We start from the raw sequence: 16,038 nt of genomic DNA on the forward strand, positions 1-16,038 counted from the left end.
ACTATACGTTTTGCTGTACATTTTTCAATGCTGTGCGAAAGAAAGAACCGTTGATATATGTTTGATGTGTTACAACACGCACGTGGTGATTTGTGATCTAACAAAGAGATGACAAGAAATACAATAAAAACGTTTTTTATTTCACCCGTGGTCTTTACAATAAGCAGGATTCTTATGGATTCCGATGCTCCTCGTAATCCGTTCGTGCTCTGGTACGAACAATTAACACTAGACCCAGGCAGAACGGTTGACGCGATTCCCGCGACAATAAAATAAAAATAAACGATTAATAGAAATCTACCGCGGTACAAAGAAGTCTTATATCTAAAGAACTAAAAACTACTTATGCTAACAAAAAAGGGAAGAAGGAAAAGGATAGAGAATAGGACGAGTATATCGATAGAATAAGACAAGAAGGGTACACCAAAATTGGTAAACACTCTGGCGGTGGTGGTGGCCGAAATATTTCTTTCGTAGGGTTGAGGAAAAACGACGTAAATATCTTCAATCAAAAACTTTCCTATAACTTTCCAGAATTCCTGAGATCGAAATATTCAGTCTTAGCTTGACTAACGTCTCTCCAACTGAGGCAAAAACAGTCTGGAGAACACTACACTGCGTCTTCTTCCTTCGACGTCCCAGCTAAAAGTGGCTTCTCCTTTCTTACTTTTGCCCTCAGGGTTACCACCTTTCTTTTGTGTTCGAAGTAGGTGACTCACCACCCATACTAAGAAGCTTCTAGAAATTGAAAGACAAAAGAACCGAGAACAAAGAAGGAAGAAAGTATAGAAATATATACATATATATTAGATATATACAAATAAAAATATTGGTGTACTACCACAGATGTTACACATTAGACCACTTTTACTACCTTGCCCATACTACTCCAATGAGCTTCTAATAAAATCAAATGAAAACGTTATTTTATTAAGATTCATTACTTTAAATTTACAATGAAAAAGCCCTCATGATGATAAGAATTAGCAGCTTTTATTGTCATGAAGATCTTTCTAATTTAGTTATTCGTATCGAAAGACATCAATATCTTAAAATATTTATATTCAGAATTTATCTACTATAATTATAATGATTTAAGTAAAAAAAATCTTAATTAAGACAATTTAAACTTTTAAAATATGATTATTTAAAAATTTGGATGAGCGAAAGACTGTAGAAAATTGACGTAGGGAATGGAACCGCTTAAAACAGGATCGAAATGTTTACAGATGATAAAGAAATCTTCGTCGCTGAGACAGATGGCAAAATCATTCAAAATCTTCTTGAAGTTTGTAGCATCGATTAATCCTGCTTTTTGTGGATCGTTTGCTAGAAATTGTTGTCTTAAAGCTCTGAAGTAGAATAAAATTTGAGATCTCATTCGCAGTAATACTCTATACACATGGTCACAGTTTGGTTTAGTAATAGCATTATCGGGTTTCTTTCTTTCATCCAAGCTGCATTTACGAAGAAACAACCAATAATTAACTTTCTTTCCTGGTACGATGTTATATATTTCTTGAAGTATTCTGCTAAGATTTCGATTTGTAACAGGAATACCACAATTTGCCAATATCGTCATAAATTTTTCACAGGAAATATTTCCACTTTCTTTAACATCCATCGTGCGACATTTATAGATTATATTGCGCCACGAACAATCTATCAATTTCTTTAGCAAAAGATCATAGTTTGGAGGAGCCGGGAGAGTAGACCATGCTGCTTCTTCAGGTATGGCGAGATAATCAGGTTTTTCTTTACGGTATATTTGCATTTCTGCTTGATCAGATTTGTTCGAATGGTGGTATGAATTATTACTAATATTTTTAATGAATTGCCAGTAGTTCATGAGTGTTCCAGGAATCATATTGTATTGTCGTTCTAAAAAGTTATTCATAAATTCACTGTAAACTGGAATTCCGCACTGATTTAGTACCTCCTTCATTGATTCGGATGCAATGCGACCCGATTTCCGTGGATCTGCTTCTTTACATTTCCGAATTATATCATGCCAATTTTTTTCAATACAGTTTCTCAATATTATCTTGATATCATTAAATTGGTGGTTTCCTTCAATTTCGCAATGGCATTTAGATGCATTTCTCAATTTTTGAATCGAAGGTTCATATTTTGACTTAGAAGATGAACGGACTAGTGTTCGAGAAATTGTTTTTATTCTGTAATTATTCATTGAATCGTTGGGTGTACAATCTCCAAAATCTTCTAGAAATCGTATGTAATTCAATGCACCATTCTCAACTGGAAACATTTTCCACAGCCCTTCGAACTGCTTATCGGAAAGTGGCATACAATGTTTCTGAAGCAGATATTTGACGTGCTGTTTCGAAACATTACCTGTATTTTCAAAATCATAAAAAGTAAAAGCTTTCAATAACTTCTCTGTTTGACTTTTGATGCTATATCTTATTTTTTCATCGAGTTGCAACAGGGTGAGAGGTTCGTGTCTTTGTAAGCTACTCGTACTAACTTTTTTAATCGAGTTTCCCAAGTCGCAAACAGATTCATTTTTAAACAGATTTAAAAAGTCTTCTAGTTTAATTAAATTCGTATGAAGTGGATCTAAGATGAGTAATAATTCTTCATAATCTTTAGCTGATAGTTTAGCGGGATAAGGCATCGAAAAATTCGCTACTCTTTTCATTTCTTCTCTAGTAATCATTTTATCTCCGTTTCTGTTTATAGTGTATGCTATCTTAAGTGAATTCTGAGGATTTATGGCCCGAACTCTCAATCTCTCCACTGCTGTTTCTCCTTTCTCGTTTGTTTGTATCTGATGGGATCTCTGTAAACTTTCTTCGTAATCTATATCCGGCCATACAAGGCAAGCAGGCACACTTTCCCATCTCGGATTCTGAAATTTCGCCATATTTTAGATTCAGAGTATACCAATAATTCGAAATAATAAAACGGATATTTTGTTATCAGTGCAAAATCTTCAAATTTCACAACTACAGAGTATTAATAATGGATCCCTTTTAACATAAAAAAAAGCTTTTACTTTTGTTTTACAATGATGATAATACGAGTTGTAATATTGTTTCATTTATTATTACGCGATGCATTTGAACAGTCACATTTATCACAAATTTTGCTAAAACGATTCAATTTATAACAATTTTTCGACATAAAAAATTGTTTTTATACTGGTATTATTTAGATTTATATAAGCTTATCTCCAAGTATAACTGCATCATTAATTTCGACATCATTCTGTTTTTCAGAATGATGAATAAAAATTTCAAATATATTTCAAATAACTCAAGTTAATAGCGAAGTTCAGGCCGAAGTTTTTTAAACGCGAAAACGTGTACGTCGGACGTTCAGCGCCGCTTTCCTGTAAGCCTAGAAGTTTGACAATGGCGTTTGGAACGTCGAGCATGATTCCACTGACTTTCCAAACACCATTGTCAAACTTCTAGGCTTACAGGAAAGCGGCGCTGAACGTCTGAACGTCCGACGTACACGTTTTCGCGTTTAAAACTTCGGCCTGAACCTCGCTATTAACATATCATATACAAACTACAATATGTTTACCATACATTTTTAATCTTTAATTAATTTCGTAAATTAAAATAAACTTGAAAAAATATTCAGTTTTCGAAAAACTTTATACAAAAAATTTTGTAAAGTTGACCACGGTTAAGTAAGAAAAGGAAGCTTAAACGCTTGAGAGAAATATCGCAATGCTATTTCTTCGCGTGGATTAGCAGCTAAACGAAGGAGGGAGAAAAAAAGCGCAACCGAAAGTCAGATCGCGACGAGGATAGGATTCGAACTCACGCAGTATACTAACAGAATGGATTAACCACGTTGTCATTAGACGAGTCCGATTCGTGCATTTTCTTTAATGTCTCGACAACGATTGGCATCAACCAGTGCATTCAGAATATTTGCTGTTGCAATAGCATGGCTAGTGATCGAATTGATGGCGCTTGCAAAGGGTTCATTTCGACTTGGGCGGTGATATCGCTCTCAACCTCATTGGTTAATTCTGGCATTCCTCTGCAAACCTACTGAAATCGCACCGATCAGTTCTGTAACCCAGGAAGACGACTTTGCGGAAGAAAAACACTTCAGCTAAATTTGCAAATTTTAAATTCAATCCGTCGATAGCTCAGCTGGTAGAGCGGTGGACTGTAGTGGAATAGATATCCATAGGTCGGTGGTTCAAATCCGCCTCGACGGAAAACGTTAGGGATTTTTTTTTCCTTATTTGTAGTACGTCTGGCTGTAAAAATTACACGAACTAATTTCGAATTGCATAATTCAACATATTTCCAAGAGATACGGACGGGAAATGTTTGTCTTGAGTGCGTTCAAATTAGTTTTACCGTTCCGGTAGATATAATTATGTGACAATGCATAATTTCCTAAACCGTTCGTGCTTCAAATTCTGAACCAAACTGTGCATTTCAATACGAATTGCATAGTTAAATAGGCGAGTAAAATAAATTGTTTTAATCTTAATTTCTGTTTATTGCGGATAATTAAGAAAGACGTGATAAAGATCACTAATCTCACTATTGGAAAAAATCCAGCAACGAGTTGCTTAACTTTCCCGGGATTTAAAGCCAAGTGTGTGGAGCCATTTGTTATATTTTATTAAAAACTTTCTATATTTTTTAACTATTATAAAATGGCAAAAGGCTTAATTTTGAAGGTAGGGAAGGGTTTTATAAAAATAAATTGTAAATGCTAATAACGAGTAAAATCATTTCCGACCCTACTGGAGATATCCCCTTTATCTCCCCACACCGCTGACCTTTAATCACCAAAATTTAATAGAATCAATCCCCATAATAAGCAAACCTCCTCGCAAAATTTCAGAAATTTTTGACAAAAAGCATAGGAGTTATTAAGCTTCAAAGATCGTGCCCCCCACAATAGCATCCATACAGAAATTAGCCCCCCCCTTTTTTTGCATTTTTTCGATGGTTCAAGGTCCCGAGACAAAAAATGTAAAATCCTGGGGGTCATTTTTTGACCGATTGCCATACTTTCCCTCTGTTATATATAACAGCAGGGAAAGTAAAAGAAACTTTTACTCATAGTATTTTCACTTAACGATTTTATTCGAAATGAATACAAATAAACCCTCTTCATATACTGAGGAAAATAGTAAATATATATGTAATTTTATTTACAGATTTACAATAAAAAGAAAAATGACTGGTTACCTTAAACAAAAATGTTTTACAAAATTAAATAGTTTAGTAGCAGATAGTATTGACAAATTAAGAAATAAAATTTTTAACATGCTCAGAATTAGTACTTGACAGATTTGTCATCTGTGGCTACAAAGTTCCCATAAAATCATTTAATATGAAAATACAAGTTTTTTTTTAAACTATTAAAGTACAAAATTACTGTTTATCATAAAAACATTTACAATTTAACTGATTTATTCTGTGATTATCTGTAACTCTATGTATATTTCTGAATTCACACTTCAATTTCACTGGTAACCATTCATGTTATTTGATAAAGTTCTTTTAATTTCTTAACAAAAATATACATATCATACAGGGAATCTTAAAAAATTTTTGAACATCAACAATTATAAAATTCAACATACTTTTTGCTAATATTGCAGAAGTTTGTCCTGCATTTAGCAAATTTGCAGCAGGCCCCTTGTCAACATTACCATGAATCTATCCTCATTTTTATCACAGGTAAAATGATCTTTAATGGACATTTCTAGTGAATTAGAAACCAGTGGATTTCTAGTGAAGTATAATTTCACTAATAATTCGTTCATTTTTAAAAGAATTATATTCTATCATTAAATATTGAATAATTAAAGGGCTAACATCTATTTTATTTTTTCACTTATGCTTCTTATATATAACTCTGTTCAAAGTGGATTCATTAGGAAGCTTCAGCATTTTATTTCATACAAATTCTTATCTTTTTGGAGAACATTCTCTACCAAGCACAAATTGTTATTGCTCTCTCACACCATGTAGGATATTCTTTGGCAAAATTAGAAATCTGATTTGTTAAGAAACAAGCAGATATATTCTTTTACTTCAGTCACCCTTAAAACATTTCTATATTCCAGTAATGTTTTTGACAGAATCCTTAGTTTTTTCTAGCTCACATAAAATGTCATCTATTTGTTCTTTCAATTTTCTAATTTGTTTACTTAAGAAAGCATGTTTTCTCTTCCACATTTTTTGCAATAACATAGTTATTCTTTTGTTACTGTCAACTGTAATGCTTTTTTCTACAAATTTGTTGTTAGAAATTATTGCTTCATTGGACACATTGGACCGAAGGTTACAGATAGAAACATTTGAAATATATTGTTCTGAATGAGAAAGAGTTTCTATATGAGATATGCTATTTTTATTATTATGCACGGTAATTTCTTTAACATTAACTTTATCCTGATATTTTTCGCATTTTTCTGTTGAATCACTTGTTCTTGGTTTTTTATTTGATGGTTGCATAAAACATGAATAGCTGGAGAAAACTGAAGGAACAGAATTTGGAAAAAGAATTTTACGTTTCAAATTTGGTTTAAAATCGCTTGGAAGAAAATGAAGACTGCAAACTCGCGAATAATTGCTTTTATCGTTCGGCACCCAATCCTCTCTCAAGATTGCTTTCAACCACCGTTTACGCACTTCCAAATTAACCGGTATCTCGTGAAAAGACACACCGGGCAGCGTCGTTTTTGATCCGGAAGAGCAAAAAGGAACACAACAGCGAGGCACCATCTAGAATAAATATCATTTGCATTTAATATCTATCCTGTTCATTCTAGTAATCTAAACCTTGCAATATTAATTTAGAAACATTAATACTTTTAATTATTAATTTATCTTATAAAAATTTACCCATATGCCTTGAGGGAAAGGAGAACCAACGGACAGAATACATTTTTAATATAGTATATTAAAATCAAATTTTTAAGTAGCCTACAAAAAAAATTCAGAGCTTATTAATATAAACACTAGTAACTTTATAAGACATTCATGCGATAGTAATAGATACTATTTTCTGTATATGATTTGCATAGAAACATTGAAAGTATATGATTTAATGGACATTTGTTAAATTACATGTTTGAGTTAATTTCACATGTCTAAATTTGTAATATTTATTGTCCAAATTGGGAATTTTTAAGAGTGAAAAATGGGTCCAAAAATGGCTAAACTTAAAAATTCTTTAAAAATCATTTATATATAGACTTGTTGATTGGTTATATTGCATTAGAAGATCCATTAAGACCTTAGTTTTGAAGTAATACAGACTGTACCGGACAAAGTGGGGTAAGATGTGAACTCTGAATGAAGGGTCTCACTCCCAGAACTGTACACTCTGTGAGATAGGTTCCTCCTATGAGTATGGTCTACAGTTCTGATAAGGAATTGAGCTTGAATTGAGCTCAATTTGGGTAAGGTTAGGGTAACCATACATTCCCCTAATCTTACCTGTAAGCTAAAACACATCAATAAACTTCTCAGTACTTTGTAAATATTTAAAATATACATTATAATTTATTAAAATTTCTACATTTTCATAACTTTTCTGTCTTGCCCATTTTGCCATTTTAGTCAGATAACATTTCCTTTACTTAATTATTTATTTCCAAACATCTCAAATAGACTAAAACATTTACAAACCTTCTGACGTCAACAAAATCTTACTTGTTAGAGCCTCTTATAATCCAATTACAACTTCTGTTATTGTCACGTGGTAAAAATCAGAACAAATATTTTAAAATATTTATTTATATTTATACAATTAAGAAGTTTTTTATTACGCTCATTTAGACTTAAATCAAATGTAAGCCACGTGTTGTTTTGCAATTAGTTCCGTAGACAGTGCTGCCAGGGTGATATTCATCACACTGGCAGCACTATCTACTGAACTAATTGCACGGGGATAATTGGTAATGTCTATTGACAGATCGTCAAAAATTCTGTAGAAATCTGTAAATGCACAAAATTGATTTTTTCAGTTTTACTGTTTAGTTCTTGTTGATGATACGAATTTGAGATAGAAATGGCTTATGAATTAGCGCGCTTGCTACGTAATAGCAAGCGCGCTAATTCACAATGTTCAGAATTCAGAACGCTTAAAAAATAAGTGACACGTTTTTTTAAAATAAAATATAAAAATACAGAAGGCACAAAAGTATTCAAACATCCGTCATTACATTCACCAGCAACACTCAATCTTCATCTATAGAGACCTCATCAGGATGGCTGGATGGCCGTGGCAGCCTACCGCTCTGGAGGACGGGTCGGAAAATCCCCAGGAATTTTTCGGGGGGCTGTCCGTTCGGATATGTCCAGCCCCGTCCATCATTACCCGCCCCCATTGTGAGACTTGGCCGAACCCATAATGGGCTTGCTAAAAGAGGTCCTCTTAGTGCCGACAGGGAGGAAAGAGTTTAAAAAAAAAGAGACTTCATCACAGGACGTCTCAGCCAATTTGCAATATTGCCTCCATTAAAAAGTCGTTTCTGTAGCGGAAAATTACTTGTTGCTGGTGATTGTAAAGAAGGGTGTTAGAAAACTTTTTGTACCTTCTGTATTTTCCTATTTTATTAAATATAAATACCTTCGATCAATTTTGTGGAGCTCCGGAAGTGGGTCGAGAATACGGGCACAAAAAAAATTTTTTGTTTTGTGGTATGAAAGAAAAATTTATAATAATTAAATGTAAAAAATAAACCGACAAAAAAGGAAAAATAGAAAATTTTATGTCCATAAAAGGACACGTTGATGGAAATTTCTGAGTAAGACGTACTTCTCAGGTTAAAACAAAAGAATAATGTAAGTCCTAAAATCGAACATTTTCGATAGGGATCGAGTTGACAATCGGTGTCAACTCTTCGTTCTAAACTTGTTACGTTTCGTAACGAGTACCATCATTAACCCATCGGAAAGTGGAGGTGAGTCGGAAACGATCTATTGGAATGTTCGGTCTGGGACCCGCAAAAACTTATAAAACCGCGCGAATCAAGGACGTGACGTTCTTGGTTCGTAGTTCTCCTCTTCAGGAATTTTGTGATCTTGCCGTTCACCAACGGAAGCCTTTTTCGACGTCCGGGGATTTACCTTCGCTCTCCCGTGTTGTTCAGATTCGCCTATTCAAGAAAGACAACGCTGGAACCAGTGCCGTGCGCCCCGGGTCAACGAGGCACAGGACAAACTTCCTACTGAACGTCGGATTCTTGTGTGGACTTTTAATTCGCTTCCCGAGCAGTGTTATTTCGAAACTTTACAAAATGTTGTAAGAAACTTTTTTGTAATATAAACGGGTTAAGAAAAGAAAATTTGTCACTTCTCAGCAGATTTGCAGTAGCCATGCTTACACTCAGTCACAAAACACTTATTCGGCACGCTGTTGTTTCTTTTTCTCGTATGAAAAAAATTACAAAATTGCTTGAAAAAGACTAAACTACTAAATCGAGCGCCAGCTATCGGCAACCTGGCACATTATATACATAGCTGAGAGACGGAGTTGGCAACACTTACTAATAAAAGATGGTAACAGACATGTTTACCAAAACAAAAAAGTGAGTTATGTATATTACACGAGTCTCTAAATTAATTATAAATATTACGATTAAACTTAAATGTATATTTATATAAATGGAACTATTAATGTATATTTCTCTTAACATTAAACGTTTGAACGAAATGTGTGTTTTCCCTATTAAAATCTAATATTTTCATCAGATGATGATAAATAATTGTCATAAACTCTCTCTCCTTCATATAAAGTTTTAAAAAATTCTGTATTCACTTCAATAACGAAAAAGTTGCCTTTGCATCTTCATTATCAGAAGGAACCTTTGAGATGGGAGGAGCTGACATGTTATTTAATGTTAATAATTAGAAATTTTATTTACTTGTATAAATTTAAATGATTTTGCATGGGGTAATTTTTTAGGCTATCAACACATTGAGCTCTATGGTTCTTTTAAATAATCATTATAATTATAATCTAGAGATGATCGGATAAGGACAATGCCCGACATATCTAGAATGTACATACAAGAATGATCTGAAAACATAATAACTTGAAGATTTCGTGGTTTGGTTGCACTTTATTAAAGTAACATTGACTGTTGACTGTTTCCTCGTGGAAAAAACTGGCAATCGGAGTGTTCTGCCTTTATTAATATCCAAAGGGTACTAGATCCTGAATTCTACCTAAAGTGTAAATCTAACAGGATTGTCGTGTTGCGTGTTAGATTTAACGTGGCTCTCTGGATTGTGAAAAACCACAAAAATTTGGTTTATAGAGAGCTGTTGGATCTTCGGTTTTCTTTTGTAGTGACTTTATGTCGGAAGATATGGCCTGCACTTTAGCCATTTCTTCCATGTTTTTGATCGTATCTCTGGGTGATCGCTAGCACGGATGATGAATAAATGTCGGAATCTTGGGTTGAATTGTTTATAAAAATCTTGAACTTAGACTAGATTTGATATTGGATCTTTTGTGGCAGAAGAAGAAATTTTATCACATCTTAAACATTTATTTATTCAAGAATGCTACAAAAACCTAAGATACTCTAGATATCTTAGGTTTCTGTAGTGTTCTTTTTTATCTAATAATAACCAGTATTAAGTAGGAGTTGTCAGTTTATTTATTCATATTAAATGAATCTCTTTTGAAAAGAAATTGAACAAGTGATGAGATTATACAGGGAAACAAATGGCATAAGAAATTCAGCAAGAAATAATACTTGAAATTTATTTATATTACTAAAATTTTTGAATTTCAACATTTTATTTAAAATTCTAGAAACTTAGAAAGACAAAACTGACAAATAGCTTAATATTCTGGTAATACCATAAATTGCATATTCAGTTGGATCAATCTATTAAATTTTAATGGAAAATTTAAACCAAAAAATTCACTTAAACAAGTGAGAAAAATGATAAAATCTGTAAATTAAAATATTTCACATTGTAGTATTAAAAATATATCACGTAGATAATTGTCAAGTATAATTTTAAAATAAATATTCTGTATTTTTCAGATTAACTGAGGCTGTTCAGTTAATAAATAATTTAAATGATGCCAGATTTCCATTGCTGTTATCACGTATTCTTCAGAAATTGCATTCCAAGGTAATTTATTTATTTATTATGAATATAAATACAGAGTGTTCCTTCATATGGCCTAGTTTTGCGAATCAATTTTGGGAAAAGAAATATGAGTATAACACTGTAGACAATGATAATAGAAAGTGCATCTGAAAAAGTTAGTTACTACATTAAATCAGTACACACCCATATATACTCCCGATGTGACAAGTTTGATATCTGGTTTGTACTTTATTATGGCCCACATCCCAGCCAGCATAGGAATTATGCCGTTAATGGCATCCATGGTTCTTGTACATGGGGCTCTCATGTCTGGTACTTTTGTAGCATACACATGGTCTTTGACATGCCGACAAAGAGATGATGTCAGGTGATCGGGCAGACCAAAAAAATAGGCCCCAGTGATTTAGACTGTGCAGCAGTGAAGGTCCAGATTGCCACTATGCAGCAGCAGTGACCTTCTCAAGCAAATGCATATAAAACTTGGGAGTATTGACCAACATTCTCCAATAACTTTTATTCACATATCTGTACAAATGGATTATATAGAACTGTTTAAAACTAAGGACATTTAAGGGGTACACCCTGACTTTATATATAAAGTTTTGAATTATGTAACTTACTTCTTTTAACAAACAAAAATTGTAAGTTAAACTGAAAGTTATACTTTTGTTTGTGTTGGTGACCATGTATGAGTATTTATTTCTATTGTTTCTTTTTCTTTTACTGTATTTCTGACTTTCTGCTGTTTCAAATATATATAAATTATTTAAAAATTACATATTAAAATTTCCTTAGTGTTTTGGTATATTACAGTCATGAATATTACGAAAAAGTATTTTAAAATTAAATCAATAATGTAGTAATTTTATTTCTGAAGTCATCATGTTTACTATCCTCACATATTCAGAAATACAAGAAACTCCTATCTATCTTGTTTGACCACAGATAACATTTTATATGCTGAAGAGGTCCATTAATACAATACAGGTATCCCTTGATTAACATGGTTAATTAATCCTTCGATCCTACCACAGATATCAAAATTGCATTAATCAAAATATGGTATCTATGTTAAGTAAAGCCGCTTAAATTAGAATTTCTGCTGCTTATATAAGGGGTTGAAGTAATTAATTTTACATGTTAAGCAAGGGATACCTTTATTATTATATAGACTGATACCATCTACGATAATGTAAAAATAAGATAAAAATGGATCATCACAGCCCTTTCAAATTAAAAAAAGCCAGCAATGAGTTGCTTAACTTTTCCAGCAACATTTGGTGATGCCATCTGTTGTTATATATTTTATTGAAAAAGCTTTTTATGTTTTTAACTATTATGAAATGTCAAAAAACTTAATTTTGAGGGTAGAGATGAGTTTTAAAAAATCGTAAATGCTAATAACAAGTGAAATCATCATCAAGTCTGACCCTACTGGCGATACACACGACCCCCTTTATCCAGGGCTCTGCCATGCTATGATGCAGAGAAGCAGCCACATCAGGCGGCACTGTAAGGGGGTGGCATAAGCAGCAAAATAAAAATATTATTTAAACCATTCAATAATTAAAAATTTTTATACAACACTTTTCTATATTGGTCTATGTTATTCTGATCTTGATGTATACGATTTATGATTAATCGCACGCCTCTGCCTAAGTGCTTTCGGTACCCTTTGATTTCGATTTATGGTGCAGGTACATTGTTGGCCAGTGCTCGCCAAAAGGCTTTTGACGTGACAGTGCAAAGCTATTGTTTTTGTTTGTAATATACTGGGCAACTGCTCCTAAAAGCTGAGGTGGCAATTATCATAAAAAACAATATGATGTGTAACGTGTTGATAGTTCTGCTTTGAATTTAAATTATTGACAATATTTGATTTTAATGTTAGTTTGTCTCGAGAAGTAGCAAGTGGCTGTGCTGTGTTTAAATCAGTAAATCAGATATATATCTGTATCAGTATAATATTTTTGCATTTATACTAGTTCAGTTTTTTGTGTTTAAAAAGTAGATCAGGTAAGAGAATTAGTTTTTTACAGCAATTGTAGTTACTTATTATCATTCAAAAGGATTATCTGTGACAATAGGGACTTGAATTAAAAAGTAACATTTGCATGACTTGCACCTGATAATAAATTACCGTAATTATTAGCAACCAAATTATTAGAATAGGTTAGGTTAGGTTAGGTTAGAATGTGCATCCCCACCGTTCCGTCTTCTGATCGCTGGAATCAGAGACGAGCCGCCATCTTCAATATCTAGGGTAACATTAACCAAAAATGCTATTGATTAGAAGTGACACAACACTTGTACAAAACTATAAAATAAAAATAAGCTAATCAGTTTGTATTTTTTTTATTAAGCCATGCACTTTTAAAAGTAATTAACTTTCGAAAATATTTTCTAAAATTCAAACGAAATAATAAAAATAACTTTTAAAATCAAACTAAAATTAAAAATGAACTTATTTGTGTTTTATGATGAACTTAAATTAACCATTAATATACTCGAATAATAATTCTACACTAGTTTGGCCTGGCACGCTTACGCCAAACTAGTTTGGCCTAGGCAAAACTAGTTTGGTGTAAAATCAGGTTTTGCTGGTAACATATAACCAAAATTTTATAATATTTATATATTGGTTGTAATTTATGGTTTCAAACAGTTAAATTTGCATATTCATAAACAATCAACAAACATGATTATTTGGCATATTGTTTAGAAAAAAGTTTGTTATGCAATTTAACCAATGTTTTTATTGTGGATAACTAGATGGCCAAACCAGTAAAAGCATTAGCCTGCCATATCAAAGAACTAGACTTTGAGTCTTAGTTAAGAGACTCACTTGTCAGTGATTCTACACAAATAGTTCTGGATATATCATCACCAAACCCTTCTTGTAGGCCTGACCAAATTCATAATGCATATAATTAAAAACTCTTAGTGCTTACAGAGCAGAGAGTGAAAGAATAAAATAAATTTATAAATTATGAATATCTAAACCAAAATGAAAAATGATTAACCAAAATATTATTTTGTTTTTCTATATTAAGGGAGTCTAACATTTAAAATTTTATGCATTTGATAACTCATGTTTTTCTATGTGAATTTTATTAATAAATCTTTACAATTAAACATAATTCCATTGGCAAATTATGAGATGATAATGTTTTGTCTTAGGAAATTAATTTTCTGTTTATATTTTTCATATAGGAAGAAAGTTTCACTGAAGAAGAAGAAGAAAAATTACAGCTAGCACTTTCTCTTGATCAGCAACAATTACATCTTGTTCTTGAAACAATTTCATTCATTTTAGAACAGGTAAACTTATAGGACTAGTTTGAAATCTTTGAAAAATATAATTTTCTGACAATTTCAATTTTTTAGGCTGCATATAATCTTGCAAAACCAGCTGTATTATCACAACAACTGCAAGAAATAAATCTCCAAGAAGAAAAAGTATAAAAAAAAATCAATAATTGAATTTTAATTATTTCAAAAGATAATTTTGATTCTTAATCTCTAATTTAAGGTATCTTCTATTGTTCAAGCATGGGTAAACAATGCTAAAAGTGTAACAGAAAAACTAAGACAGAGAACAATTTCTCCTAGACAGGTACATTTTTAATATAGATTCAAACTGTTATATGTGTGTAAAAATACTGTAAGATCCATAATCTTACAAGCCTATTTTATCTGAAATAAAACTATTGATTGCTTATTAAATTATATTAATAACTGAATGCCATATTAAATAAAACATGCAAACTTCTATTATTATACAATTGAATACTATTTCTATTAGCTTACAGATGTCAAATGGGAATTACATTTACAAATGGCACAAGCTTCGCAGACAAATCTAAAAATACCTCTGGGCATTTTGGAATTGGAAATATCATCAGATAAAGACAAAAATAACAAAATCCAATTTCAATTTAATCATCAACAGTTATATGAATTATATAATAAGGTAAATTGTATTTTCTTTCCTTTTTCCAAGTTATTTAGAACGTTAACATTTAAAATTTTTATTTTCTTTCAGCTGGAGATTATACAAAACCAATTAGATGCTTTACAGAAATGAGTTTTGTGAATTATGATTTTCAGTGCGAAGTTTCATGAAATGTATTTATATTGTTGTAATTTTTCATAACTATAATAAAGTATATATTTAATATATAGCAATTTAAATATTCTTTTTCTTACGATTTTATTCACAAATAACTTTAATGTGTTAAATTTTTAATATAACTGAAATAATTTCAGTTCAGATTTAAATGAATATGAAAAAAGATTTAACAGTAACTTGTTCTCATTTCCTGAAGGAAAAATATCAAAACAATTTTAATTGCTAATATTTCTAACAAATAAAAACGTTTTTGAAATCTTAGAAATATATTTTTATATGAATGATAGAAAGTTAGATTTGCCTGCTGATATTAATACAAGAGTCATAGGCCTAAATTTAAAAAAGGGGATCCGAAAAAATCTCATAATTTCAAAACTTTAATAGTAGTAAGTGATAGTTACCAATATCAATTGAAACAAAGAGTTGGGTTTTTTGAAATAATATAAATACTAAAATAGTGTGGCTTACATTACAGGATGATGTCAAATTTATTCTATAATCATTTACTATTACGACCTTGTGGATAATTATCGCTTTTGGAAAGATGTTTTATTCAATAACATACTTTTTTTATAACATGCATTTAAATTACTAGTTTGGCTCTCTTCAGTTGTAAACTAAATAGTAGTAATTTATTTTTCTATTTCTTTTTAATTTTATATCAATTAAATATTTTTTTAATTTTAGAATTATTATTATTATTATTACAACAGTAGTCCATTAATTTGGTACTAAATATTCAAGAATGTTCAGTAATCAAGTATCCTCTAAAAAGCAACTATGGAATTGTTTGATGGAAATCTGTCA

The 16,038-nt window shown here is 31.6% G+C and overlaps 2 protein-coding genes and 1 non-coding gene across 3 annotated transcripts; 2 read left to right on the forward strand and 1 right to left on the reverse strand.

Moving 5' to 3' along the window:
* Positions 1-977: 977 nt before the first annotated feature.
* LOC136979162 (EF-hand calcium-binding domain-containing protein 6-like) lies at positions 978-3,058 on the reverse strand. Its single transcript, XM_067275088.1, has one exon. It carries the CDS (start codon positions 2,885-2,887, stop codon positions 1,148-1,150), a length of 1,740 nt encoding a protein of 579 aa, XP_067131189.1. The 5' UTR covers positions 2,888-3,058; the 3' UTR covers positions 978-1,147.
* Positions 3,059-4,124: 1,066 nt separating this feature from the next.
* TRNAY-GUA (transfer RNA tyrosine (anticodon GUA)) lies at positions 4,125-4,207 on the forward strand. Its single transcript is given in 2 exon segments — positions 4,125-4,161; positions 4,172-4,207. It is a non-coding gene; the product is annotated as a tRNA-Tyr (tRNA).
* Positions 4,208-9,501: 5,294 nt separating this feature from the next.
* Vlet (Valette) lies at positions 9,502-15,287 on the forward strand. The gene is made up of 7 exons (XM_067275089.1): positions 9,502-9,556; positions 11,030-11,120; positions 14,313-14,420; positions 14,487-14,558; positions 14,632-14,715; positions 14,905-15,072; positions 15,145-15,287. The coding sequence occupies exons 1-7, from the start codon at positions 9,525-9,527 to the stop codon at positions 15,184-15,186; spliced, it is 597 nt and encodes a 198-aa protein (XP_067131190.1). The 5' UTR covers positions 9,502-9,524; the 3' UTR covers positions 15,187-15,287.
* The last annotated feature ends 751 nt before the right edge of the window (positions 15,288-16,038 follow it).

Source organism: Centruroides vittatus, unplaced genomic scaffold, assembly GCF_030686945.1.
Source record: "Centruroides vittatus isolate TY-2023 unplaced genomic scaffold, ASM3068694v2 contig_595, whole genome shotgun sequence".
Taxonomy (NCBI): Eukaryota; Metazoa; Arthropoda; class Arachnida; order Scorpiones; family Buthidae; genus Centruroides; species Centruroides vittatus.

Coding starts and splice junctions, on each gene's coding strand:
- Vlet (XM_067275089.1), top strand. CDS start 9,525: ATGGTAACAGACATGTTTACCAAAACAAAAAA. Junction 9,557..11,029: donor ATGTTTACCAAAACAAAAAA/GTGAGTTATGTA, acceptor TGTATTTTTCAG/ATTAACTGAGGCTGTTCAGT. Junction 14,421..14,486: donor TTTCATTCATTTTAGAACAG/GTAAACTTATAG, acceptor TCAATTTTTTAG/GCTGCATATAATCTTGCAAA.
- LOC136979162 (XM_067275088.1), bottom strand. CDS start 2,887: ATGGCGAAATTTCAGAATCCGAGATGGGAAAGTGTGCCTGCTTGCCTT.